The following is a 25,976-nucleotide window of genomic DNA, read 5'->3' on the forward strand; positions in this document are numbered from 1 at the left end:
CCTGTCTCAGTCCCACCCCTTTCCCCAGCTGCTCGTCCCAGTCTCCTTGTCCAAACAGTGCCAGTCTCCCCTACACCTTATCCAATCTCAGTGTTTACCCTCCCAGTCAACGAGCTCCTAGTCACCACTTGTTTCCTTCACCTGCTCCTAGTACCAGTCTCCTTGCCCAGCCAGTCCCAGTCTCCCCACCCCACTAACTCTGTCACAGTTTCTCTCTCCCAAACCCTTCAGCCCCAGTGTCAGCAGGCTCCTTGTCCAAATCTACTAATTTCCCTCCTGCTAGGCCAGCTCTTCTCTCCTCTGCATTCCAGTCAGGCAGCATCCTCCTCCACACTGCCTGGGCACCAGCAAGGGTGTCATTGACAGCATAGGACAGACAGGGTCTCCTGCTCTCAATTCTGGTGCCTGGCCTCTTGTTCCAGGAGAAACAATTACAGGGGAAGACTGACTTTATCCTGGTATCCCTGCACCAGAGCATGCTCTGTCACTCTGTGGGGATAGCACTTGTGCAGCCTAGTCACATATAAGTGCTGTGAGAAGATGGCACATGCACAGTCTGGTCCTGACTCAGAACCGTGAAAAGTTCAAGGTGCTCAGTGAGGGCAGACTCTTGAGGAATTTAGTTCCTAAAAACAAAAAAGTCTCTACTAAATGAGTGAACTGCCATTTTTGAAAGGCTTATAGCCTGGCCAAATTTGAGTGTATTTTCACAAGACCAGCAAATGGCACCTCCCTGACACAAAGGCTTTACACCCTCCACCCCTCAAATTGTATTTCTTAGTTCCAAAGCATGGGAGCACTAAAAATTCTCAGTGTCATTCTGAGAAATGGCCGAACGGTTTTGGATGAAATTAAAAAAAAAAAAAAAAAAACGGCCTGAGACAAACATGCTGCATGGAAAATTTAATCCCGAACAGTTAAAATTTGGCAACATTATAAGCAACTCAAAACAGGGTCTTAGAATGGGAAGTGTTAGGCAACCTTAGTAGGTGGTGCTACCAGCCCCATTAATTAGAACACATTATATTACATTACTCCTCTAGTGGGGAATGATTTTTGAGGGATGACAGTTGTTTCAGCCTGATGCACCCTTGCCCTATAGAGATAATATGCAGCCCCTTTTTCTTACTCTGAGATGGGACGAAAGAGGGAGCTAAACCCCAGCCGTATGTTGCATCCCTGGTTTGCCAGACCTGCCCGCCCGCGTCATTTATGAGGTGCACTATACCTGTGACCCGTAAAATTGGCGGCAGGGTGAGGCCGCCTCTGTGATTGGCTGCCCGCCGAGGGCACCTCCCCCTCATATGACCAGCCTTGCGTTCTCAGTGCGCCCGTCCGTCCGTCCCGCAGAGCCCTTGCGCTGGTGAACATGGCGACGCGCCGCCCCTGGCCGCGGCCCCTCAGCCTGTCCGGCTGCTGCCTCCTGCTCCTCGTGCTCGGCAGCCCCCGTGAGTGCCCGGCTTGGCGGCCTCCGCGCGGCGGTGCCTCTCTGCGAAGGGCCGCGGCGGCGCGCCCGGGAGGCGCCGGGCCTGGGAGAGGCGGGGGTTGGCTCCTCAGCCCGGGGGGGGCGAGTGGGGCCATGCCCTGGGGGCGGGGAGTGCCCAGGGGGCTGCGGTATTCGCCGTGGGGGGAAGGGGGCGCGGTGGGGGGGGTGCCGTGGGGGGAAGGGGGCGCGGTGGGGATGTGGCTCAGGGTTTTGGGGGGGTGAATTTTGTGGGGGGGGCCTGGAGAGGGGGATTTGGTGGTTCGGGGCTCTCTGGGGAAGGGGCATACTCTGTGCGGGGTGTCAGGTGGATTTGGGGGGGTAGAGGGAGTGTGTTATTTGGGGGCAAGGGTGCGCACTGGGCAATGGCTGCGTGGGGAGGGGCGGTGTGTGTTCCTCCTTCCCCCCCCCCCCCCGCGGCTAGGAGTTGCATTGCTGAGGTTGCACACAAGTGCACGAGGCCCAGGTGTTTACTTAATCCGGTGCGGGCAGCCCCAGGAGTAAAGGCCCTGGTGCAAGGGACAGTGGGTGGAGAGGGCTGTGTCTATACGATGCCCCTTTTAGCAACAGCTGCGCCGCTAAAAGGTGCGCAGGGTAGCCCTTCTTTGTCGGCAGGAGAGAGAGCTCTCCTGGCAACAAAAAATCCCCCCCCCCCACCTCCCCAACGAAATGCAGTACCTCTGAGGGCAAGAGCGCTCCTGCCGACAAAGCGCACTTCACACCGGCGCTTTTTGTCAGTAAAACTTTTGTTGTTGTTTGGGGGGTGGGGGGCTGTTTTTCACACCCCTGAACCGCTAATATTTTACTGAGGGAAGTCCAGTGTAGACACAGCTCCATCGTGTCTGTGAAATGCTTCTTTAATACTCCCTAGTCTACCTAACCGCTTCTCTTTCTTTGTTTAATGTGGCATTTCAGTTTTGACTCCATAATATAAGGTCTGGTTTTTCCCATATCACAAACTTAGGCTAATTTTTTTGGTTTTTTTGCTACTGCTTTAGATTGAGGTGTGTACCTTGATGCAGGGAGCACAGTCATGGGCCTATCAGTTCCAGCTCTGTATCTTCCAGATGTGCTATCCTATGAAAAATGAAAATGACCATGAATTTGATCTCTTCTGGCTGGTTGCATTCAGAACTTGTTGTCAATGCTGTTTCTAGACACAGTGTATTGATATTTTTGCTGAATTGTGCTATCAGGTTAATCTTCATGACTATAATGAAGATATTGTGGTTGCTGGGTTTGTCCTTCCCACAGGGATAGGAGAATAGCATGGAAAGAGATGGGAGAAGTACCTGTCTCTTTGTCTTGTATTATATACCAAAATGTATTTGGATTGGCTTTCTGGACTAATTGCATTAATTTTGTTAACTACTTAAAGTAGTAGGTGTTCCAGAAGAGCACTCTAAAACTGTAACCATCCTTGGACAAGAGCCTCCTCCTGTAAAACATGTTCTTTCTTGTAGCCAAACCTGTGTCTACAGTTTTGCAGGTCCAAATAAGTTGCCAAGCAGAAATCAAAACTGTACAGGCTTTGCTGGAGTAGTACTCAGTTTGTTCAAGTTAAGTGGCATCTTTCCCAACACCTTACTAGATGTGGATTGCTCAGTGGTTGAGCATTGGCTTGCTAAACCCAGGGTTGTGAGCTCAATCATTGAGGGGACTACTTGGGGATTTGGGGATTGGTCCTGCTTTGAGCAGGGGGTTGGACTAGATGACCTCCTAAGGTCCTTTCCAACCCTGATATTCTATGATTTTATGATGAATGTGATTTTTCTTTTTTCTTGTAGTGCTTTTGGTGCACTATCCTTTCACATTGGGTGACTTAATCCAAAGTTTCAGAGTGGGAGCAGTGTTAGTCCGTATCAGTAAAAAGAACGAGGATTACTTGTGGCACCTTGGAGACTAACACCTTTATTTAGGCATAAGCTTCCATGGGCTAAAGCCCACTTCATCACATGCATGCAGTGTAAAATACAATAGGAAGATATAAATAAATTTGTTGTACTTGTGGCACCTTAGAGACTAACAAATTTATTTATATCTTCCTATTGTGTTTTACACTGCATGCATGTGATGAAGTGGGCTTTAGCCCATGGAAGGTTATGCCTAAATAAAGGTTAGTCTCCAAGGTGCCACAAGTACTCGTTCTTTTTAAACCAAAGTGAGAGTGATTCCTGGTCTCCACCAGAAGCTCAGCATGTGAAGCCTCTTTCTCAAAGTAGCTTTGCTCTTTTGGATCAGGGGCCTAATCTATACTACCAACTTTTGCTGGAACAGCTGTCAGTCACAGATCACACCTCATCACACCCCTTACTGACATAGCTATTCCAGCAAAAGCTTTGTAGTGTAAAGTTCCTCCACTTGCTACTGCTAGGGTTACCATATTTCAGGTTCCCAAAAAGAGGACACGGGGGCGGAAGCTGGGGGATACTAACTTGAGGTGGGGGACAGTGTTACTCCCTGTCATGGTGGCAGAGCAGCTGAAGCTCTTTGGGGACTGCTCCCCCAGGACTGGATGGGTGGAATCCAGCAGTTGTGGCTTGCAGGGGAATGAACCAATCAGCATTCTTTCTGGGATGCAGCTTGTTCTGCTCTGTAATCCCACCCTCCTCCTCCTCTCCTTTTCTGCCCCCCCCCATGTTGTTTGAAAACCCCAGACAGAGAAAGCAGGCTTAAAAAAGAGGCTATGTCCGGAAGCCCCGGACATATGGTAACCCTAGTTTCTGCTGCATCCACCGCCACATCAGAACACACAACTTCTGGCAAAGCAAGTACTTTCAGATTTATTTCTGTAGGTTGTGGTGGGTGGTAAAGAGAACATTGGCTTGAGTATTAGGTACCCAACTTATGCTTTTGAGTAGGGACCACCCTACATTAGGTATTCTTCAGAATCACTAAATAACCTCTAAAAAGACTGATCTTTCCAATAAGTAGAGGATGTTGCTCTAAATTCTGCTTCCATTCTGCTCTTCCTTATTGGAATAGTCCAGCTGCAAGGCAAAAGGATAATTTTGCACTTCAGTTGCACCTTTATCGAAACATCTTAGCCTTTTATGAAGGTTCATAAGTGGCTTTCTTTATCTGTAAAATGGGAATGAGGCATAGAGGCAAAGAAACTTACCGGAGCAAGTCAGCAGCACGAAATAGAACTGAGTCCTTGCTATGAGTCTCTGGCCCAATCCATGCTGTTTTTCAAGACAATATGAAGATAGTAATTACAGTGCTAGCATGTGTTGTGCTCTGTGGCTCATAAAAATGTTCATGATAAATATTTTCTTTTTAACAAATCATGCTGTGGACTTGAATAACAAAGCCATGATGTACCCTATGATGGTGACAACATGAAGATTATGGAGTTGTGTATAACTGCCATTCTTATCTTTGTACCTCTTGGCCTAATTTCCATGTGACCAGTTTTTTACTAACATCTTGCGATAAGATTGTGTTGTCAAAACTTCTTGCTTTCTTATATAGAGCAGGAAATAGTGGTGACACTTTCATCTAGCAACACTAAGCATCCCTCTTGCTGAATGTGTGATGGTAGAAAACCACATCAAAGTGGAACTTTCTGTGACCGGGTACAAATGAGTTTCAGCAAACTGTATTGGTAGAGACTGGAAACTTGAACAAGTTCTGGTAATGGTTAAATGCAGAGGCACTTGGAGACTCTGTAATGGCTGCAGTCAGCTAAACTCAAAGCTATCTGGTAGCATATGGGGGGGCGCAGGCAGGAGCATAGTGAAGGGAGGCAATGTTATGGGTAGGCAAAAAAGAAACTTGTCTAGTAGTGGGAGCAGTCTTTTCCCTAAAGAAAAGGGGGAGTAAGTATATCTGCAGGCTGACTAGTACATATGAGGTCTAGCAAGGAAGCTTGGACACTTTCTTAAAAGATAAGACAAGAAAAGGAGTACTTGTGGCACCTTAGAGACTAACAAACTTATTTGAGCATAAGCTTTCGTGAGCTACAGCTCACTTTATCGGATGCATTATGAAGTGAGCTGTAGCTCACGAAAACTTATGCTCAAACAAGTTTGTTAGTCTCTAAGGTGCCACAAGTACTCCTTTTCTTTTTGCAAATACAGACTAACAGGACTGCTACTCTGAAACCTTAAAAGACAAGATTTTGCAAGTCGTTACAGCTCATTCACTGCTTAAGTGCTTTCCTCTAATGAAGATTGTTTTGGAAACCTTGTCCATTACAAAGTTTTTAAAGGTAGTTGTGGGGGAGAGAGGAAAGGTGGATGTATGCCAAAACAATAAATCCTTAAGTACTAACACTTTTTTCTTGGGGGAGGAGAAGGGAGGGAAGAAGGAAGAAAGGAAGAGTGTTTTAACTGGCTTTTCTGAACACTGAAGTGGGACTAACAAATAACAATGCATAGGCAGGCTGGCTTATTCATTGCAGTGCTTTTGGATAAACCAAACTGGAATTTTAATCACTCACTGTACTATAACCTTGGATCCAAATGCAGATCAGTGTTATCGCCCTAATGTGGTGTAATCTCTCTACCACTACAAATTCTTTCTACATAACCAGTAGAATTTACCATGTTCCGAAGTTCCTTTGATAAAGCTTCTCAAACCTGGTCTTTGGTACTACTCATACCATAGAACGTATATAAATCCGTTCTGGCTTGTCAGTAATGATAGGATATGATTAAGACAGGTTTTTCCTGGCATTTTGTTGACTACAGTCCTCTGAATATAAAAATCTTTTGAAAACCGTGGCAATCTGTAGTCCAATATCATTAAAGCCGACTTACCTGTCAGCAACTAGGGAGCTTGCAAGCTGAACCAGTTCCCAGTGTTAGTGGGTTTTTACACTGCATCTCAAAATGCCTTTGAGAATAACTGAAAGAAAAAAAAATCCTCAGTGTTTTGTACAAAGGAAACTTAAGGTGACCTATGCTATTAAAACAAGCCTTGTTTTACTCTTTTTACTTGGAATGCGTCACTTTTTATATTGGGCAAGACCTACATTTCTAACCTCTCTTCTGAAGAATGTAGCCAGCTAGTAGAAGCATAATATTGCAGATATCAAGAAAGTGAAAATAAGGGAAGTGCCACCTCAGTCAGATTTGTTAGACTTTTAAATACCTGTAGCACTGACCATTTATGAAGCGTCAGAAGGGGAAATTTGCTATCCAAGCTCTTCAGTTGAAGTCCAGAAACTCAAAATACAATTTTTAAAAAGAGCACAAACTCTTCCTTTGCAGGTCATCTTAGGTCATAATTGTTGATAAAATAGACCATGATGACTCCTTACAGCCATTACCTCACTAACTAGTTCAGGGAATTCTCTCTTGAAGTACTAAACATATCTTCAGGGTTAAAACCTTAATTAAATGAATTATTGACGTAACCTCTTAAGCTTTGACAAGCTGCTTAGCTCATGCACAAAGTTCAGTGTGCTCAAATTTTCTTAACTTGTTCTTGCTTTCTAGCTGCTTTAAGCAAACTACAAATTCTGCTGAGCTAAATTTGTCTATATCAGACAACTGATGTGCAAAAGATTCCTTATTTATCAGGACTGGATAAAATTCCAGAACTCTTCTACAACTTTAACTTCAAAATCCAGCAGTTATATCCTGTTTCTAATTCTAGTATTAGAAAATAACGTAATTTTCTTCATGTCTCTAGCAAAAAGCCTGAAAGAACTTGCTTTGTTTAAAACATTTTGTGATGTAATGAATGAATTTGTGAAATATACAATAAAATGAAATATCAACCTCTTACAAGCAAACAATTACTGTATGTATTGTAGGTTTTTTCCAGTCACATGCAGTGGAAGTAGATGTGAAAGATCACTCCAATACTACATGCATATATGCAAAATGGATGATGAGCTTCTTGATAAAATATGAAACAAACAGTAGTGAATATGTAAGTACTGAATTTAGTGTTAACTTCTGCTATTGGATGTACTATCCATTTCACTTATCTGCTCAGTCTTGAGAAGCTTCAAAACAATTACCCTTGTAGCTAGTCCTGGTAAGTTTGAACAATAAGTCAAGCTTACCTCTTTTAAATATCTGATCTCAGCTTTTTTAAAGGGGCAGTCAGAGTTTGTTTGTTTAACTTATGTAATATGTTAGTGTTGGCATATTACATTTTAAGTAACACATTACTCCTCTTGGACAAGAGGTTAGTTTGACTTTCTTGCTCTTTCTTAGATGGTCCTCTGAGTTAACACTGGGTAATAAAACTTAAGATATTTTCGTTTGAAATAACTCATATCTAGTAATTTTAAACTCTCTGCTGAATCATGTTTAACTCTAAAACAAGGGCTTCAACCTACTTGTTTGGGGGTGATTAGGAAACTTTTGAATCTCACTGTATTCTAATCTTCCACTCTTTAAAAGCTTCTAGTTCTTATTGTTGCAAACATCGCTTTCCAAGCGTAAATTGAGTCTTCCTTGGTCTGTAGATTAAGTGACAGATACATTGGATCACACTTTTCCAGCAGAACAAAATTGATGTAATTTAAGTCTTCACTGCTACTATTCAGAGCATGTGGACAAGAGTGAAAATAAGATACAAGTTTCATTCTTCAGGAGCTTGGGAAAAGACCTGGAGCAGGCTGATCCAGAAGATAGGCAGGAGGAATGGTAGAGTAGCAAGACATTACAGCCATCACACTAGCCAGGAGGCTCTGGTGAGGGAACAAAGAATGAATGAACATTTTGCATTCCAGCTAAGTGGGTAGTGCTCATAATTCATTACAACATCTGGGTATACATGAAGCCAGAAGCTATCTTTCTGGTCAGGAACAGCATGCCTTTTCCAACAGATTTAGAAGGAGGATTGGCTTTTCACATGGAAGTGGCTCCTGGACACTTAGGAGGAGACAGGACTGGCTTCATCTTAGTTTAGTTACAGTGACTGTATCTGGAACACTTCTAAAACCCCATGTGAGGGGAATAGGTGACAGTGAGAGTGTCAACTTTAAAAAAAAAAATGAATTTGGGGAAGACAAACCATATTGTAAAGGAAATGGAAGAAGAGAAAAGCAATAGCCACTGAATGTTTCAGGGAAGGAGGCCATGATCAATTAGAGTGGAGTAAAATCCAAAAGGGTAAAGTATAAAACATAGCCACTTTCTGTCTCATAAGTTTTAAAGGTTTTTCTCCAGCTAGTAGACTAAGTATCAGGCTAACCATTTATTCCCAAGCCCTTACTAAAACTGAATGACACTACTCAGTCATGCTTAGTACCCTACCAAATTCATGGTCCATTTTGGTCAATTCCACAGTCCTAGGATTTTAAAAATTTTACGATTTTATGATTTCAGCTATTTAAATCTGAAATCTCAGTGTTGTAATTGTTGGGGCCCTGACCCAAGAGTGTGTGGTGTGTTTGTGTTGGTGGGCAGGGAAATGTCACAAGGCTATTGCACGTGGGGTCCAGTATTGCTGTCCTTACTTCTGTGCTGCTGCTTGCACTGCCTTCAGAGCTGGGCAGCCGGAGAGTGGCGGCGGCGGCTGGTTGGGCGTTGAGCTCTGAAGGCAGAGCAGCGCCAGAAGCAGCGCAGACATAAGGATGGCAGGGTGTTGCTACCCTTCCTTCTGTGCTGCTGCCTGCGGAGCTGGGCCCTCGGTCAGCAGCCGCCGCTGCTCTCCAGCCACCCCGCTCTGAAGGCAGTGCAGAAGTGGAAATACCACCACCCCCCTAAACTCTTGTGATGCCCCCTGTAACTCCCTTGTGGATCAGGGCCCCCAATTTGAGAAACATTTGTCCTCTCTTTAGTATCTGTATACTAAATTGGTAGAGTTTAGGGTAAAAGCACACGACCAGATTTCATGGTTCATGGCATGTTTTTCATGGCACTGAATTTGGTAGGGCCCTAGTCATGCTGCATGACTCTACTCAAGCCTGTAGCAGGTTCTCACTCAAAACCATAACTGTTAAGTGTGGTTCTGGCCATGCTACCCATACTGAATTACTTCAGCAAAACATCAGTTTTCCTCGGTGTGAGTGACCTTTCAAGTTACTGCTGTAATGTACTATCTAAATGCTAGCGGGGCATTGCAGGCAAGTTAAGACCTTTGGCTAGATCTTTCAACTCTGTTGTGTTTGATTCAGTCATGAGACAACACTTTTCTAATTCAGATGGTGGTAAACTCTAGAACAATGTGTAGAATGGAGTAACTTTCTTAACCCTTCTATGAGTTCAGTTCTCTGTTCCTATTTCTTTATTTACATTAGGAATTGTTTTACGGAAGCTTCCACTTGAAGATTATGAAACTTCCCAGAAAATACTCCAGCATGAGGAGAATGTCTGTCTGAATTAAACTACCTTTCTCTTCTAGAAAAATGCAACCTTAGACCTTACATCTCCCAACATAACACATGACCGAAGCACCTGTGGCAATAAAACACATGCCCCACTACTAGCGGTAGAATTTGGAGCAGGTCACTCTTGGAGTATAAACTTTACTAAGACTAATGAAACTTATCAGGGAAACAGCATCTCATTTACCTACAACACCAGTGATCCAGTCTTTAAAGATGCTAAAACAAAAGGTAATATGTGGGATTTTATCTTGTGTGGCTGAAAAATGACTAAGATAAACTACAATGATTATTGCAATATACCATCCCTCTAATTGTTTTTATAGTTCCTTTTTCTTACAAGTGTTGCAGACCAATAAGAGCATCCTATCTGTTTTTATGACTGTATTGTAGATTCTAGTAATCTACTAGACTCTCCCTCAACATGGATGGGGATGATTTAAGTGCTTGCTGATTTTTCACGTGCATTGCTCAGTCTCTAAGAACACTAGTACTATGATAAAATTGTTATATTTAGTCAAGGGTTGTGCATTGTGAGTGTGCATCTTGGACAGCTAGTAGCAAAGAACTAACTTTTGACCCATTTCCTGTACCTTAAGAATTTTAAAAGGAAGCATTCTGCTGGGAGGAGCAGTTTCTTTTCCGAGACTTGTTTAGTTAACTTTGTAAGCTAAAGGACCACTCTACAATACTTAAAATGAATATGTGAGGGGGGAAAAATGTGTACCAGAGGTGTTAAAGGTGGCTAAACTTACAGGAATCCCGTACCTTGTATTAATTATAAACTATTTTTCTTGTCTAAAATGCGTGAAGGTTAATCTGTATTCTTGCTTATAGGACTAATTACTGTTGTTGTAAAGGACACTCTGCCTCCAGTCCAACTGAATACTGTCTACAAATGCCATCACCTTGACTCTATTGAAGTGGCAAATGTGTCTCAGTTCTTCTGGGATGTCACTCTGCAGGCTTTCGTTCAGAATGGCACTGTTAGTAAAAATGGTAAGTCACTTAAAATTGTGTATGATGGTTCTGTATCCAAACTCTCATTTTAGGATTGCAGTGCAGAGTGACTTTAATGTTGTAAAGTAGTGAATGACAAACTCTTATAGTGAATTGATGCTTATCTTGCCTAAACTCTTGAGAACCAACATGAGTATAAGCTCCATTTGTCCTCGTTCATATCATGAATCAACTGCTGTTCTGAAACTAGATCAGTGAAGCATACTCACTTGGCATCTGTATAATAATTTTTAGGAACTGTGTTTTGACTAATTAGTATTTGCTGGCTGACTTGAGATTTTTAAATACTCTGATCCCTTAACTGATTGTACCACTACAACTGGATCATGAATCTCAAGGTACCTCTGTAAACAGAAGTCATACTGCCTCTTAGTTCAGGACTCAAACATTTTGAGCCTCAGATGTCCAGTACAACAGTGACTAGCAGGTAGTCTTACTAAAGACCACACAAAACAAGTATATTGCACTTCAGAGGCTTGTTAGGCTTCTTTTCTTTAGAGCCAGTAGCCTTGCCAGAACTTCCTCTGCCAACTGTCTTCATCTGCTAGATCAGCAGGGTGACCTCTTTACCTGCTATGCTGCTCCTAACTTTGCCAGTGCCGAATGAAACTAGCTTCTCTTCCATTACTGTTAATGGAAGGACAGTTCTGTTTTAAAACTGTTACTGCATGCTTTAATGCTAAAACATCAAAGATTTGACTACAAAAAACTCTGTAGGAGACTTAAAAGGCCAAAATACGCCCTCCACGTAAAACATGACAGCAGAGCCATCTGTAACAAACCACCTCTGACAACTGCTTAATGTTATGAAAAATGTATCTTCATGCTGATATAGTAGCTAGGAAGTCACACGCTGCTTTTTTCAGATTCTACATGTGAAGCTGATAGAACTACTGTTGCACCTACCACTGTTGCCAACTTAACTACTACACCTATCACTACTGCTTCATCACCTCTGCCAACTACAACTTCTAAACCAGTGGAGAAACCACTCACTGGAAACTATTCTCTTAAAGATGGCGATAAAACCTGTCTTCTGGCTACATTGGGGTTGCAACTGAATGTCTCCCAAGAGAAGGTGCTTTTTTTAATATCTTAAAAGCAAAGAGGAGGAGTGCTGCAATATTTTCTTGTTTCCATAAGTATGGATATGTGACTAGAGCCTCACAACTTAACCAATATTTGGCATTACCTTTAGTGTTATGAATGTCCCCTCTAATATACATATATCAAATCAATTGAGGGATACTATATTCAGAACGCTACCTTTTTAAAATGGGAACTTGCTGAGGAATATCTTGATATTGTAACCTGACCAGGGCATTTCAATAGCTTTTAAGGCTGGAACCTACAGATGCTCTGCTTGGTTGCAGAGGGAGCCCAAATTAAGGCATCTGATTGCTCAAGCTGTGCTATTATCTGATGCACAAAATAAAGGAAGGATCTGTCTTCAGCTTCATAAAAGAGCTGAATGGGGGAGAGTGTCAGAGGGCAAGATTTCTCTCCCCTGCCCCCCCCATCTTGTCAGGACTGCTAACCTTAAGTGTCACTTAAATAGCTGGGCTGAACATGATTCAGTCTACCCTGGCATGAAGACTCGCCTTGTTTATGATACACTCTTGTAGAGACTAGGATTAAACACTGAGGGGGAAATAGGAAGTTCCTTCCTTCTGACAGCAGCAGAATGCCTTTTTTGAACAGCTAGAAGCCTCTTGACTGACAAGTGTTTTGGTTTTTAATTTCAGCCTGTTTTGGTTAACATCAACCCAAAGACAACTTATGTCACTGGTAGCTGTGGCAACACATCTGCTACTCTGCGATTGAATGACAGCAACAGCAGGTTTATTGATTTCACCTTTGCTGTTGTAAGTAACGTATTACAGTTGAGCACTAACCTTCCAATTAAATCTTCATTTCTTATGTCAAAACACTTCGTACATAATGCCTGTATCTTAAAAGCTTGATTGTTTCCAACAGAGTTGTATAGGTGGCTGGTATCTTACTCTACAGGTGAAGCAACTGAGTCTCTTAATTGACTTCCCAAGGTTACCTTGTGGCAAAATGAGGATTGTTCTCTAGGAGTCTGTTTTCCAGTAACATGCTCAGTACAGTAAATAGGCTCTCTATTAAACTGACTGCACTAGTGTGTCATCTTTGTCAGTAAATGCTTTAACACTTGTAGTTTTAAAAGTGCATACTGCAGAGGTAATCTTCTAAATATATATGTACTTGTGTGGGATAAACCCTTCAATTTTAACACCAATGGGATTTTTTTCTCTTAAACAGAAAAACACAAGTGCAAACACACAAAGATTCTATCTGAAAGAAGTGAACATCACCCTGATCAGTTCTATAAATGGCTCTGGTAAGATACTATTTGGCTTAAAGAAAGCACTTCAGTGACTGCATGCTAACTATATTTAGTAAATACTAGTCAACTAATTTTTAAACCAATATTAATTCATACTCCATAGTCAAATCTACAGTGACTAGCTATAGTAACAAATTGCTTTAGAGAATGCCGTAACTTGCTACTTTCCTTATCCTATTTTGGCCTTGTTATGACTGTAGCACATATCCGTGCCTACCTCTGAAGTGCAGTAAAGTTCTTAAAAATCAGTTATTGGGGAAAGGAGATGACCATCTTTAGTATGAGAATCCTAAGTGAGCAGTTCTTTGCAAAGAGGTGCAACCTATAAGACTTAAGCATATTCTTCCAGATCAGCAGTTCTCAAGCTATGAAGTAGGAGGTACAGGAATTTGTCAAGAGAGCACAAACTGTGGGCCCTGCAGGGGGCCCCCCAAAACTCTGGCTGTCAGCCCGTGGCAGCTGGGGCTCATGCAGAAGGGCTGTGCACACCCAGGAGGCAGGATAGGGGATAAAGTAGACTGCAGGGGAGGGATGGACAGACAGATGGAGCCCCCTCACAGTGGTCCAGCAGTAGCAGCACAGAAGTAAGGGTGGCAATGGGGGACGAAGTCTGCTGTAAAAAGTGGATATTCAGAAATATCACTTTTCACTTTGCCACCCTTACTTCTGTGCTGGTGCAGAGCTGGATGCCCAGTATATGTATGTGGAGGTGGGGGGTCAGCCATAAAGGACTACAGACACACAGAAGGGGTGTGTGATGAAATAAGTTTGAGAGCCACTGTTCTAGACATTTGTCTTACACATCTAAGGTAACTATTCTCCTATATGGAAGGAAAACTTATCTTTCCAAGTTCTTCCAGATAACTGAGAATTCTCACTCTGTAGTATTTCAGAAACCAAAGTTTTTTAATTTTTAAAATTCTTAAATGTGTTCTTTAAAAGGGATCATGCTGGCCTACTACTATGTTGGCAATCTCTGTAATTAACAAGATGTCTAAGACAAAGTTTAGACATGTAAGCAGTTTTGTGTTTCAGTAATGAACTGCAAGGTCGTGTGTGAGTAGACTATAGACTTACATTTTCAGAAGATTTAACAGCTTTAATTATTCACCCCTCTTCTGTACTGACACAGACTTCCTGTAGTCAACAAACTTGTAACTCTCCTCTAAACTGCTACATAACCACATTTCAGAGGAAATAATGCCGAGAAATGGACTAGGTAGCCTTCTCTGAATAGGCTTATGATCTTGGTAGTACCTTTTGAACCTGGCACTCTTGATAAATAGACTTTTTAGGCCATAGAAAACTCATCAGCTAATGTCCATATTAGAGTATTTTTTCTTTTTTTAAGAACCTTTAAATGCTGGAAACAACAACCTCAGCATCTGGGACACCTTCCTAGGCAGTTCCTACATGTGCCAAAAAGAGCAGACTGTTTTGGTGACTGAAGAGCTTCAAATACATACTTTTGATCTAAGGATCCAGCCATTCAGAGTACAAGACAACAAGTATTCTAAAGGTAAGAACAAACCCAAATCAACCAGACTTGTAGGGTGCTCTAATAAGACTCATAACATAGGAGTGGATAAAAGCTTTATAGATACTAGCATAACTAATCCATTGGCCAGTACTTTATTTTTGCTTAAGCTAAAATGAGACTCTAAAATTTCTATTTGGGAAATGGCACCAGCCTTCTATCCTGGTTGATATGAACACCTTGCTTTTATCAGTGTTTTGCCTTGGAGAAACCTCCCTTCTTAAACTCACTCTGAACTGGCAACAGCCCCTTAGGCTTATACAAAAGGGGCTAAAGACATTGACTTTATGGCTGTGGGGGGAGGAGGAGATTGCCATAGAGAACCACTGTTGACTTACTGAAATCTGCAAATGCTGGGAGTGAAGGAGACTGCCCAGACTGCTGCAAGAAATAATGGGATGAAGCTTGGAAAAAGAGCATTTCTGCTGAATGTAACCCAAGCTTTTTCTCATCATACTGGAGGGGGGAAAGGATGATTCAGGTGATGGGGGTCCAAAAGAAGGAAAGTTCTTGCTGCAAAGGACAACCTTGCATTGGCCAGGGGTATGGAAAGACCTAATCTGTCTTGTCAGTAATTCTGAAGAGATGCAGTATAAACAGTTCTAGATCTCATTGTGGATGGCCAAATGCACTTCTGCATAATTCTGTAAATAGTACTTGAAAACTAGGTATATGTTACAGTAGTGCTTGCAGCCCACTTCTGGGTTTAGATCCATGTCTAGACTGATAAAATACCTAAGTTAGGATGGAAGGTGGAAGTGTGCCTTTAAAAGAAGAAAATTTAAAAAATCCAGTTTTAAAAGTATATACTGAAAAGACTTCTCATCATAGTAATATATATTGGTATTGGGAAAAGGTTCAGGAAAGGGCAACAAAAATGACTAGGGGTACGGAACAGCTTCCGTATGAGGAGGGATTAATAAGACTAAGGTGTGGGGAGGATATGACTGAGCTCTATAAAATCGTGAGTGTTATGGAGAAAGTAAATACCACAATACAAGAACTAGGGGGTCACCAAATGAAATAATAGGCATCAGGTTTAAAACAAAAGGAAGTATTTCTTCACACCGTGCAGTCAACCTGTGGAACTCTTTGCGAGAGGAAGTTGTGAAGGCCAAGACTATAATAGGGTTTAAAAAAAACTAGGTAAGTTCCTGGAGGTTAGGGCCATCAATGGCTATTGGGTAGGGATGGTGTCCCTCGCCTCAGTTTGCCAGAAGCTGGGAATGGGCAGCGGGATGGATCACATGATTACCTGTTCTGTTCATTTCCCTCTGGGGCAGCTGGCATTGACCACTATTGGAAGACAGGATATTGGGCTAGATGGACCTCTGGTCTGACCTAGGTTGGGTGTTCTTATGTTAACGTTGAATTCCTTAAATACTACTAAATGAGTTCTGATTATAATTGGCACTCCCTGTTACAGCCACTTCCTCATCCATATGTTAGCTTATGACTGCTTCAGCAGGCTTTTCAAAACTGAAACCACGCTGCTTTTGTACTCCTTTAAAACATCTGTGTACACTTTAGCCTGATTTACACTAATCTGGCTTTTTCTAGCTTTGTATTTAAATCTCCAATAGAATTGTGATACTGCAATTACTCATTCATCTAATACAAGTTTGGGTTAGCTGACATAAAAATTTATCCTCTACAATTCCCTCTCTAATGCCTCTTAAACGTTTATCATTTTAGTAAATAAGCTACTGTCTCCACCAAAAATGCCCCAATCTGCTAATTATAAACTAGCACATAGGGAAACTTCCTATGATCTGTACCGTTTTCTCACTAAACTCTACAGGTATAATAAATACTTGCTTGTAACTTTGAGCCTTCATGTTAAGGAAAATATTTTTGTTTCCCAAGAGAGGTACAATAGCATGCTGTCTCTTTATTTATTCCTTGTCACAACCTTTCTCTCATCTACAGCCCAGGAGTGTTCGCTGGATGATGACACCATTCTAATACCAATTATTGTTGGTGCTGCTCTTGCGGGCTTGATTGTCATTATAGTGATCGCTTACATAATTGGCAGAAGAAAAACCTATGCTGGATATCAAACCTTGTAAATCTGAATGTGATCACTGTTCCAGTTTCACTTTAATGAAGCAAGTGCAAGCTTCCAAATGCAAACAAACCACTTCAAGTAAACATTTGCATTATCTAATTAGGGCTGGAGACTGTGGGTGCTTTCTCTTTCGGTGTGTTGTCAGATAAAAGAATGGGACTGTAACTCTCCTTCCTGAACTAAGAAAAACATGGGTTTCATAATTGTACTCCAAGTAGCAAATAAGGCTTATTTGACTAATTATTAGGTAAAGATATTATCTGCAAACAATTACTTGGGATTCATGTCTGCATTTTACAAATACTAAGCTAAGCAGGGAACAGTCTGAAAAGGGAACAGTCTAAATTAGGGCACTAATATGATGCATTGGGCAACTTGTAAAATTGCATTAAACTTGTACTTGTCTCACCTGCATTCCTTAGTTACTGTCACAATTGCAGGGTAACCTGGCTGCCTTTAACTGTATATTAAACCTGGAATACTTGCCAGGGACTTCAGAGTGCCTAGTATCTCTTTTCTGGCTCATAGTACTAAATGCCATACTAATGGTTTTTTCAAGCAAGTTTATGCTAAAGTGACAGTAGTAACCCACTTAATTCCAGCAAGAGCTGCAATAGCTCCCTCTTACTTTGGTAGCTTCAGGAGCCATTCCTCTTGTTTGCATATCTAAATGAATGGGTTAACTTAAACTTCAATTGGTGTATGTGGGAGTTAAAACCCAATTTCTAAATGCTTTAGAAAACTGTTGTGTACAAGTGACCAGAAACCTAGTGCCTGTTACAACCTGGCATCCCCTAAGATACCAAAACAGACACAGTTCTACTAAAGTAGTACAGTATTCCTGCTGGCACCAGCCTTAAAAAGGGAATAAGAACCTTAAGTATTTCTAGAATTTAAAGGGCACTTAACTTTGTATCATACCTTGCACAGAAAGTCTGTCTTGCTCACTTCCTTTGAGTGTCTGTTAAAGAAGCTCTCAGTTTAATGATCCAAAATCAATTGTCACAACATCAGCTGTTTTTAAATCTCCATATTAAAATCATTCTTTGCTAATCAAAACTTGCATTGTAACTGTCCCATGATGGCATCTCATCTGCTGATTCATGTACTTTGTGCTTCGTGTGCTGTGCAGAGATGTAATATTGTGCATTTGTGTGTAGGAATTACTAATGCTGTGAAGAATGCAAAAGTAAAGCATAAGTCTCTGAGGCTGACCCACTGCACCTTTCTCCTTGCTGTTTGGAGTAGGTCCTGTACTTAAACAGAACTGTAATGCAATTGGACTGTTCCTTAAACTGAAGCTATGGAGAGACTAACCCTCACTGTATATTTTTAAGTTTCTCTGGTCTCCTAATCAGTGTGGTGTAATTCATGGTGCACTGCATAAAAAAGGTGACCTTTCCTAAAAGGAATGAGTTTTGTGTTATAATAAACGTGGATTGGTCATATTAATGAACATAGGACAACTGAGTTTAACAGGGAAAGCTGGTTCATTATTTTTCTTAAAATTTGGCTTGGAATTGTCATAGTAATGTTTGTTTATGGGTATACAGAGCTGCTTGTGGCATGTTTGGTTATGTTCTCTAAAAACAATCAGTAATACTAATTTGGTTCCCAGTAACATGGTTGGAGTTCATAGTAACTAATGTATATTTAGGACGCTGAATAAAAGAGCAAGAATGGTTGGATAACTCTTACTAATGCTTGTTGCAAGCAAAATTCAGGCCTTAGTCTAATATCAAAACATCTTTTTAAAAAAAAACCCAAAAACTAGAAATGTAAATGGGAGGAACTAGCTTCAAACTTAAATTCTTAATCTGAGAATATCTCCAAAAACATAAATTGCAATTAAAGATATTTTAATACAACAGTTCTCATAGAAAGTCTTTTTTGTAGAACTCCAGTGATTGTTGGTGTTTACATGTGCCAGTTATGTACTTTTTAATTGGCATTTATCGCAGCTATTTTCTTTGTCCATCTAATGTCTTTGATCTCCCAGGTTTCTATATGCAAACTCTATTCCTGAATTTCAGACTAAACTCTCTCCTTCTCTTTAAAGGTGTAGGAATATTACTTAAGGAAAACCACTGGATTTGTCCAAGAAATTGGCTCTGATAAAAATACTAGATCTGGTGTGCTGGTAACTGGCTCATGTAAACATCTAAGTTTCATGCACCTACTTAAACTGTTTAAACCACTAGTTCTTTGTATTGTATTTCTCCATAGGGACTTGCTTGTCAGTTTACTCTACATATTGCTTTAAACAATAAAGATTCTTCTATTTCTTAAAGAACCTTGGTAACTTTTTTAATTAAAACAATGATTTCTTGAACTGTAGTAATAACTTAAGAAAAATAGACTACTTGACTAAAATTATTCTTATTTTAGATCAGATTCTCCATCCTAATTGTTAAAATTGTAGGACCACTTTCCTTAATCTTCTCTCCTCTTGCTTAGTTCTCTCTGCATCTTTCTGTAACATGCTAGGAGGGACTATCTGCTTATAGGCTGTAGTCTTTTTTTAATAAAACCACTAGTCTAGAGATTAAATCACTTCTGTTAGAAGCTTGGCTATCCCACTTTAAACTTGTAGTGAACAGTAAAACATCTCCCAAACCAAATAGACTTAAAATCTAATTTCACAAGTCAAACTTAAACTGACTAAAGTATTAGTCTTGGTTATAACTAATGCAGCAAATAGTTCAGTGTCTCTTACAAATTCTTCTCTTTGGGAGTGGCTTCTCTTTATCAAGCCTAAATTTACCTGGGGATAACTTCATCCAGCAGATGTGGAGAAGCTGTCGGGACTTTTCTCTGAAAATTTTGCTTGCTTGGTAAGGCTCTTCCTGTATGCTAGGATCTATCTAAATCCTGCTCCTAGGAGGGGGGATAAGCTTTCCTGGAAAGCTTCAGGAAAAATGCTATCTGTTGCTGATTCTGCTAGTTCAGACTCCAGCCTCCAGTAAGATCAATGTACCATATATATTCGTTCATAAGCCAAATATTTTTGGTAAAGAGATCCATCAAGGAGTGGGGGTTGGCTTATAAATGGGTCTACACAAAAATTTGATTTTAAACTCTATGAAATCATTGAATTGAATATTTAATACATTGTCGTTTTTACCTGGAGCATCTGCAGGCATGGAACCCCTCAGCTCCCTGTGGCTGCAGTTTGCTGTTCCCATTGGCTGGGAACATGAGCCACAGCCACAGGGAGCTGAGGGGTTCCATGCCTGCAGATGCTCCAGGTAAACAAAACATCCCAGCCCACCAGCTGCTTACCCTGATGGGCTGGGAGCCAAAGTTTGCCAACCCCTGAAATATAGGGTCGGCTTATGAAAGGGTCATAACGTTTTTACTATTTTTACCTATCCATCTTGGGGGGTCAGCTTATAAATGAACAGGCTAATGAATGAGTATATACAGTAATTTACAAAGTGCAATAAAAGTACCTAGCAGTTGCCTCACTGTTGGATACTCCAGGTGGTCTAGAAGTAGTGGCATGCAATGCTCATATTGCATAAATCTGTCCTTCAGAAATCCATAGAGCAGGCATAAAATTCATTCTGAATAGGGGAGACTTTTCTCTTAGTGTTTCTGTAGTTAATCAAAATACAATACTGGATGTAAATGTGCTTTCTCTATTGCTTGTGTTTCAGAATTGATTACCTGTGCTGCTTGTCCTAAGTATCCATAAAAGCTTTTTGACAAAACAAACAGCTATATGTCTAACTCATGGGGAAAATGCTGGGTATGCAGATGTACTCGGCACCATAGAACCAGTCTTGTCTCCTTACAGATTCAGTGCATTAGCTAAATATCACACCACACATGAATAATAATGCTGTAGCATATGTCTCCTGTTTCAAAAGTAAATACTAGAACACCTCTTCATTTGCCTACCCCAATACTGATATACTAGTCTGATTTTTGCAGAGGAACCACACATCTGGTGTACACAATTGTATTGGTGATAGTTTGACTAAGGAGGAGGATGAGTAAAATCACAGATGCTCTTTGACCCCAAGCCAACAGCCAGGAGTCAAATCAGTGAGTAAAATCTCACTGCCTTTCCTTTCAGGCTTCATTAGAATCAAAGCCCCTGCTAAAAACAAGGAGTACTTGTGGCACCTTAAAAACTAACAAATGTATTTGGGCATAAGCTTCTGTGAGCTTCATCAAGTGCATGCAGTGGAAAATACAGTAGGAAGATAGGTAGGGGGGGTGTGTATATTAGACAGAACATGAAAAAATGGGTGTTGCCATACCAACTCTAAGGAGACAAATCAATTAAGGTGGTTAATTGATTAGTCTTGTTAGTTGGTATGGCAATACTCATTTTTGTGAGATGATCTTCCTACTGTATCTTCCACTGCATGCATCTGATGAAGTGGGTCTTAGCCCACAAAAGCTTACGCTCAGATAAATTTGTTAGTCTCTAAGGTGCCATAAGTACTCCTCATTCTCTTTGCTGATACAGACTAACACAGCTATTCCTTCAAAAGCCCATACTGTGATGGAAGTCTAAACTGTTTTTGACTATCTACAATGTTACTGTATTGTAGAGTTACTTAAAAACTCAAACAGAGCTCAGTGAAGCTTTACACAACTTCAAAACTACCTAGAAAGTTAGGCTGAGTGTCTCTTGGACAAACCAAAGTCTAATCTTAAATGGAGCTTAAGCACCTAATTCCCTTAAGATCCTCTGAAAAATATCTTCCAGGTTGAGACCATGGTGGTCAAAACTGCAGATTACTAAACTTGCACCTTGTAATGATAAAACTTAGGTGACTGTAGTTGTAGTCCTTAACTTTTGTTGTTCCAAAGCATTTTACTCTTCATAAAATCTCTAATGAAGAGAAGTAGGTTGTTCACATTTTCGCCTGAACTCCACTCCAATGTAAAGTAACAGTTTTCAACATCCCTGCTTACTTTCTACTTAACTGGGAAAGGTCTGCCCTAATAAGACTTACAGGGGAAATTCTGACCAGCAGTAAAAAGTCCAAGATTGGAGGGGGGTTGGAATAATATATTATCTAATTTCATCATATACAAAATCAATTCCAGAAATTTCATGTTAGTCTTAAAATAGGGGTGGGGCAGCATTGCAGTCATTATTTATAAACAGGGTGTGATTGAAGGAGAGCTCTAATACTGGCTGGAAAGCAATGTACACTGTCATGGAGGGGTTGCAGTGTTTAATATTTCAATTTAACTGGCTTTCTTTTGAAACTTGCCCTCTTTCCATCTAGCTGAAGACTGCAGCCCAGATGTGGACAACTTCATTGTGCCCATAACAGTGGGAGCAGCTTTGGGAGGATTAGTTGCTCTAGTGCTTATGGCTTATTTTGTAAGCCACAAGAAACAGCGTAATGCTGGATATCAGCAATTTTAAATAGGGGAAAGTTCGTTTTTTTTTAAGCGGGTGGGGGGGAAATTGTCTCCTCTTAAATCTGAATGGCTTTCGCAAATGGTTTCTTGAAAATGACATTGGTTTAAGAAACAGTTTAATTTTTAATTAGGACTACAGCTGAACTTGACAACTCACCTTGAGTGATTTAGGCTAGTCCTTGATCAGACTAAAACTTGTTTCCATCTTCTGGACGTGGATGTGATGCTGCCAAAAACACTAATTCAGTAATTCTTTGATCTATATGTACACAGTGCCTGTATGTGAATAAAGTTTTGTTCCTAAGCGCTGTGAATGGCACTTAACCAGTACTAAGTTTGCTGTGAATGTCAAGTATTAATGTATATAATCATACATTGCAATTTATTTTTACTACTAGTGATAGTGCCTTATATACAGTTTGTCAAATATTAAAGCTGTTGTCTGAATGACCCTACTAGAAAGGTTAAAACTGACTTTTGCAACTTAAAGATGCTCTGTATGTGCAGTTCTCTGGATATAACTTTTTGAGTGTGCCAATATAACTTGCATGTTCTGTACTTTCTCTGGATCATCTATTTTGTACAGCTGGTCTACAGAACAAAAATACTTCTAAGGATACTATAGTAGTTTGAACTACTAATTAATGGTGCTCATGGCTGTTTCCAATGTCGAAAGCTGATATTCAAGAGAAAAGGGAAGATGGGTTGGACTGGAACCTAACTCTGTACAGCCTTAATGTGAACTCACATGGTCAGTCTGCATAGCTTCCAAATTCCTCCATGAGAATATTTCCCCTTTCTCTCTCTGCAACAACAGACTTGCCGTGATAAGTAGTAGAATCAGTTAGTGTACAACTGTCTATATTTCAACTTGCAAACTTGGTAGCCACCAAGTGTGGAAAGGCTAGGTTCCCCAACCATTCTTCTTTGATCTGAAAGGGACCTCCCTCTGACAGAATTAAGGAGATGCTAAAAGTAGCTCAAACTACTGTGCTCTCCCTGCCCTGCTAATGTAAACTTAAAAATTCTACTGGTGGCTACTTGGCACCTTTCATCAGTATTGAATTAGCTTATTTTAGTATTAATGACTTTAGTATTCCTATGCACTGTTTAATGTTCAAGTCAATCAAAACTGATTCAAAGTAGCAAGTGGCCAGTTGTCCTTCCTCCCTTGCATTGCAGAATTGCACAGTAGCAGCTTCTGAATGGGAGTGAACACTGCTACAGGGGCTAGACTTTGTATTTGTATTTTGATTGGATTAAAGGGGGGGTAAAAAAAATAGTTATAAACCCAGACTTTGTCCTAATGGATAAGTGGCAACTGGTTACTAGGTTAATATATCTGAGCTAAATTTGGCACAGTAACTCTTCTAAAGCAGTAGTTCTCAATCTGTTTAGCATTGTGGGTCATGTATACACCTCTCTGTATTGTGGGCCACACATGCACAGTACTACCTGTATGGCCCTGAGGATGACACATGGGCCACAGTTGTGTGCTGATTGGGGTGCGAGGGGCCTGCAGGCCATGGGTTGAGAACCACTGCTCCAAACAAAAGCTAATTCAATTGGACTCGTATTACTGGGCAGCGTCTTAAAATAGTAAGTAGCTGCTACCTTTTTACAGAGTGCTACATCTGTACAAGACGTCTTCTATTCAAGCATAAAAGCAAGCAAAATCCATTCTTCAGGAATCTCACCAAGCTTTAACAAAGCCCTCCACTTCAAAATCACACCACCTGGATTGGGGTGAACTAGGTTAACATGTTTATAAAAGTTCTTTAACTCGTACTGCCTCTTGGGGGGTGGTCATTAGCTTGGGGCATTGGACATGTAATTACTTAGTGCTGCTCTAGAGATTTATGTTTTCAAAGCAAAGTCAAACCACTTTTTCCTTCCAATAGTCCGGTGGGGTAAGTATTTCTCCCTACTTTACACACAGGGAAAGTGAGGCAGAGTTGTTACATAACTTGCCTGACGCTTATAATTGGCGTCGGAGTCCCATGCTCTGAAAAAGGCCCTACTGACTCTGAATTTAGCATTTGTACCAGAGAGAAATTAAATAACATATACTTCAAAACTGTGTGCAAACCCGCTTTGTGGCATTATAGTGAATGTTTTTTTACAATGCTGTGTTGATTGTAATAAGAACTACGTAATTCTTCTCTGAAAGCAATACCTCCATGACCTCTTTGTACTGAATGGATCAAAAAATAAAGCTATATGCACCAATGGTGTGTGTTTCAGTGTTTTCAGCTGCCCTGATATATTTTTGGTTGTCTTTTACAGCCTTTTCTACAGTGCTGCTTTCCATATTATCTATTTATGCTTTCCTTCTTTCCCATCCATTTCTGAAAATGCACAGTGGTGTCTGAGTGGATGAGAAATCAGTTTTTGGTTTTTTTTGGGGGGGGGGGAGCGCGGCGGTGTGTAATACATTTTGTCATTCTGGTGCTTTAATCCAGGTAAATTCTCCTAAATCCATATGGTGGTGATCAGATAGTGTGTCCTCTCAAAGTTAATACTTGTCCTGGGTTATGGGTGACATCAGTGGAGAGCCACCGATGGGGAGAGAGCAGAACATTGAAAGTGAATGCTAATGTGAAGATCTGAAAAGAGGTCTTTACCCTATGAGAGCCATATATGTGGCCAAATGTGATAGATTTTTTTCATAAACACTTCAAATGCACCCTCTGGCTAGAGGCAACCCAGTGACTATTAGCTAAATTGTCTAGAAGAGAAACAAAGAGCAATTAAATTATGCTAAGCTGTCTGAGGTGGTGAATAAGTGTTGAGACTGTAACTAACGTCCTGATCCAGAGAGATGTTAAACACGTGCGGCTCCTATTGAAGAAATAAGTTCTGGGTATTCTGTACCTATCAGGATCAGATCTAGAGAGACAGGACAGGTTTTTAAAAAAAAAAAAAAAAAAAAAAGTGGATGGGGTTTAAAATGAAATTGCAAGTGTCTATTTGCTCCCTGCTTGATTGGTTTCTAATGCATGGTTTCCCTACTAATTTCTTCTCCCTCACTCTTTTTTCTTTTCTACAGCTGAAGAATGCTTTGCAGATTCTGACCTGAACTTTCTTATCCCCATCGTAGTGGGTGTGGCGCTTGGCTTCCTTATCATTCTTGTCTTTATCTCTTATGTCATTGGAAGAAGGAAAAGTCGTACTGGCTATCAATCTGTGTAATCTTTTCATGCTGCCTCTGCTGCTTTTTTCCCTTTATGGAAGTTACTAGTTTATGGTTTTCTTTTGACTAGATATATTAAAAAACAAAGGATAATGTATTTGTGCATATGATTGTGAGAACAAATTTAGACTCACCTGAAGCTACTGTAAGGCTTTGGATTAAAGTAAAACTGCTCCAGGAAACACTTAAGATGAGGACCAATAACTGTCCCCTGCGCAATGTGACTGTTTGGCTGAAAAGGCCTAAGATAGGAATGCATCTTACTTGCAGCATTTTTAATCTCAATTCTTTTGCATAATATCACAGCTGGCGAGCGAGTTTCTATTTTATATGCAGCTACTCAATTTATTTCAGATAATGCTGAAGTTAAAAAAACACTGGTAGAGAATTGAATGCTGTGCAGCGAAGGATTGTGTGTTCTATTGGACAGAAATGCAAAATCCTTCCTAGCATTCAATTAGAAGCAAACTTACCACTGCTGCATTGTTTCTGTTTTTCATGTAGCTGCTTGTTCTCTGGGGTTAGCTTAAAGCTGCTTTTCCTGTTGCATTCAAAGGTGTTTCTTGATCCTACAGTACATCACCCAGAAGTTCCTTCTCTTAGTAACTAGTGTACTTAAT

General features: G+C 40.8%; 1 protein-coding gene across 3 annotated transcripts; it reads left to right on the forward strand.

Moving 5' to 3' along the window:
* The first annotated feature begins 1,301 nt into the window (after positions 1 to 1,301).
* On the forward strand, positions 1,302 to 25,453 carry LAMP2 (lysosomal associated membrane protein 2). 3 transcript variants are annotated; one of them, XM_084639395.1, is made up of 9 exons: positions 1,302 to 1,448; positions 7,248 to 7,366; positions 9,794 to 10,007; positions 10,614 to 10,775; positions 11,663 to 11,874; positions 12,542 to 12,661; positions 13,083 to 13,161; positions 14,519 to 14,686; positions 25,213 to 25,453. In XM_084639395.1, exons 1-9 carry the CDS (start codon positions 1,370 to 1,372, stop codon positions 25,353 to 25,355), a joined length of 1,296 nt encoding a protein of 431 aa, XP_084495521.1. In that variant the 5' UTR covers positions 1,302 to 1,369; the 3' UTR covers positions 25,356 to 25,453. The 3 variants fall into 3 exon arrangements, with proteins under 3 accessions (XP_084495521.1, XP_084495520.1, XP_084495522.1); XM_084639394.1 differs by lacking the exon at positions 25,213 to 25,453 and adding an exon at positions 22,025 to 24,392; XM_084639396.1 differs by lacking the exon at positions 25,213 to 25,453 and adding an exon at positions 16,634 to 19,294.
* The last annotated feature ends 523 nt before the right edge of the window (positions 25,454 to 25,976 follow it).

Source organism: Lepidochelys olivacea (assembly GCF_965140295.1).
Source record: "Lepidochelys olivacea isolate rLepOli2 genome assembly, chromosome: 9".
Classification (NCBI taxonomy): domain Eukaryota; kingdom Metazoa; phylum Chordata; order Testudines; family Cheloniidae; genus Lepidochelys; species Lepidochelys olivacea.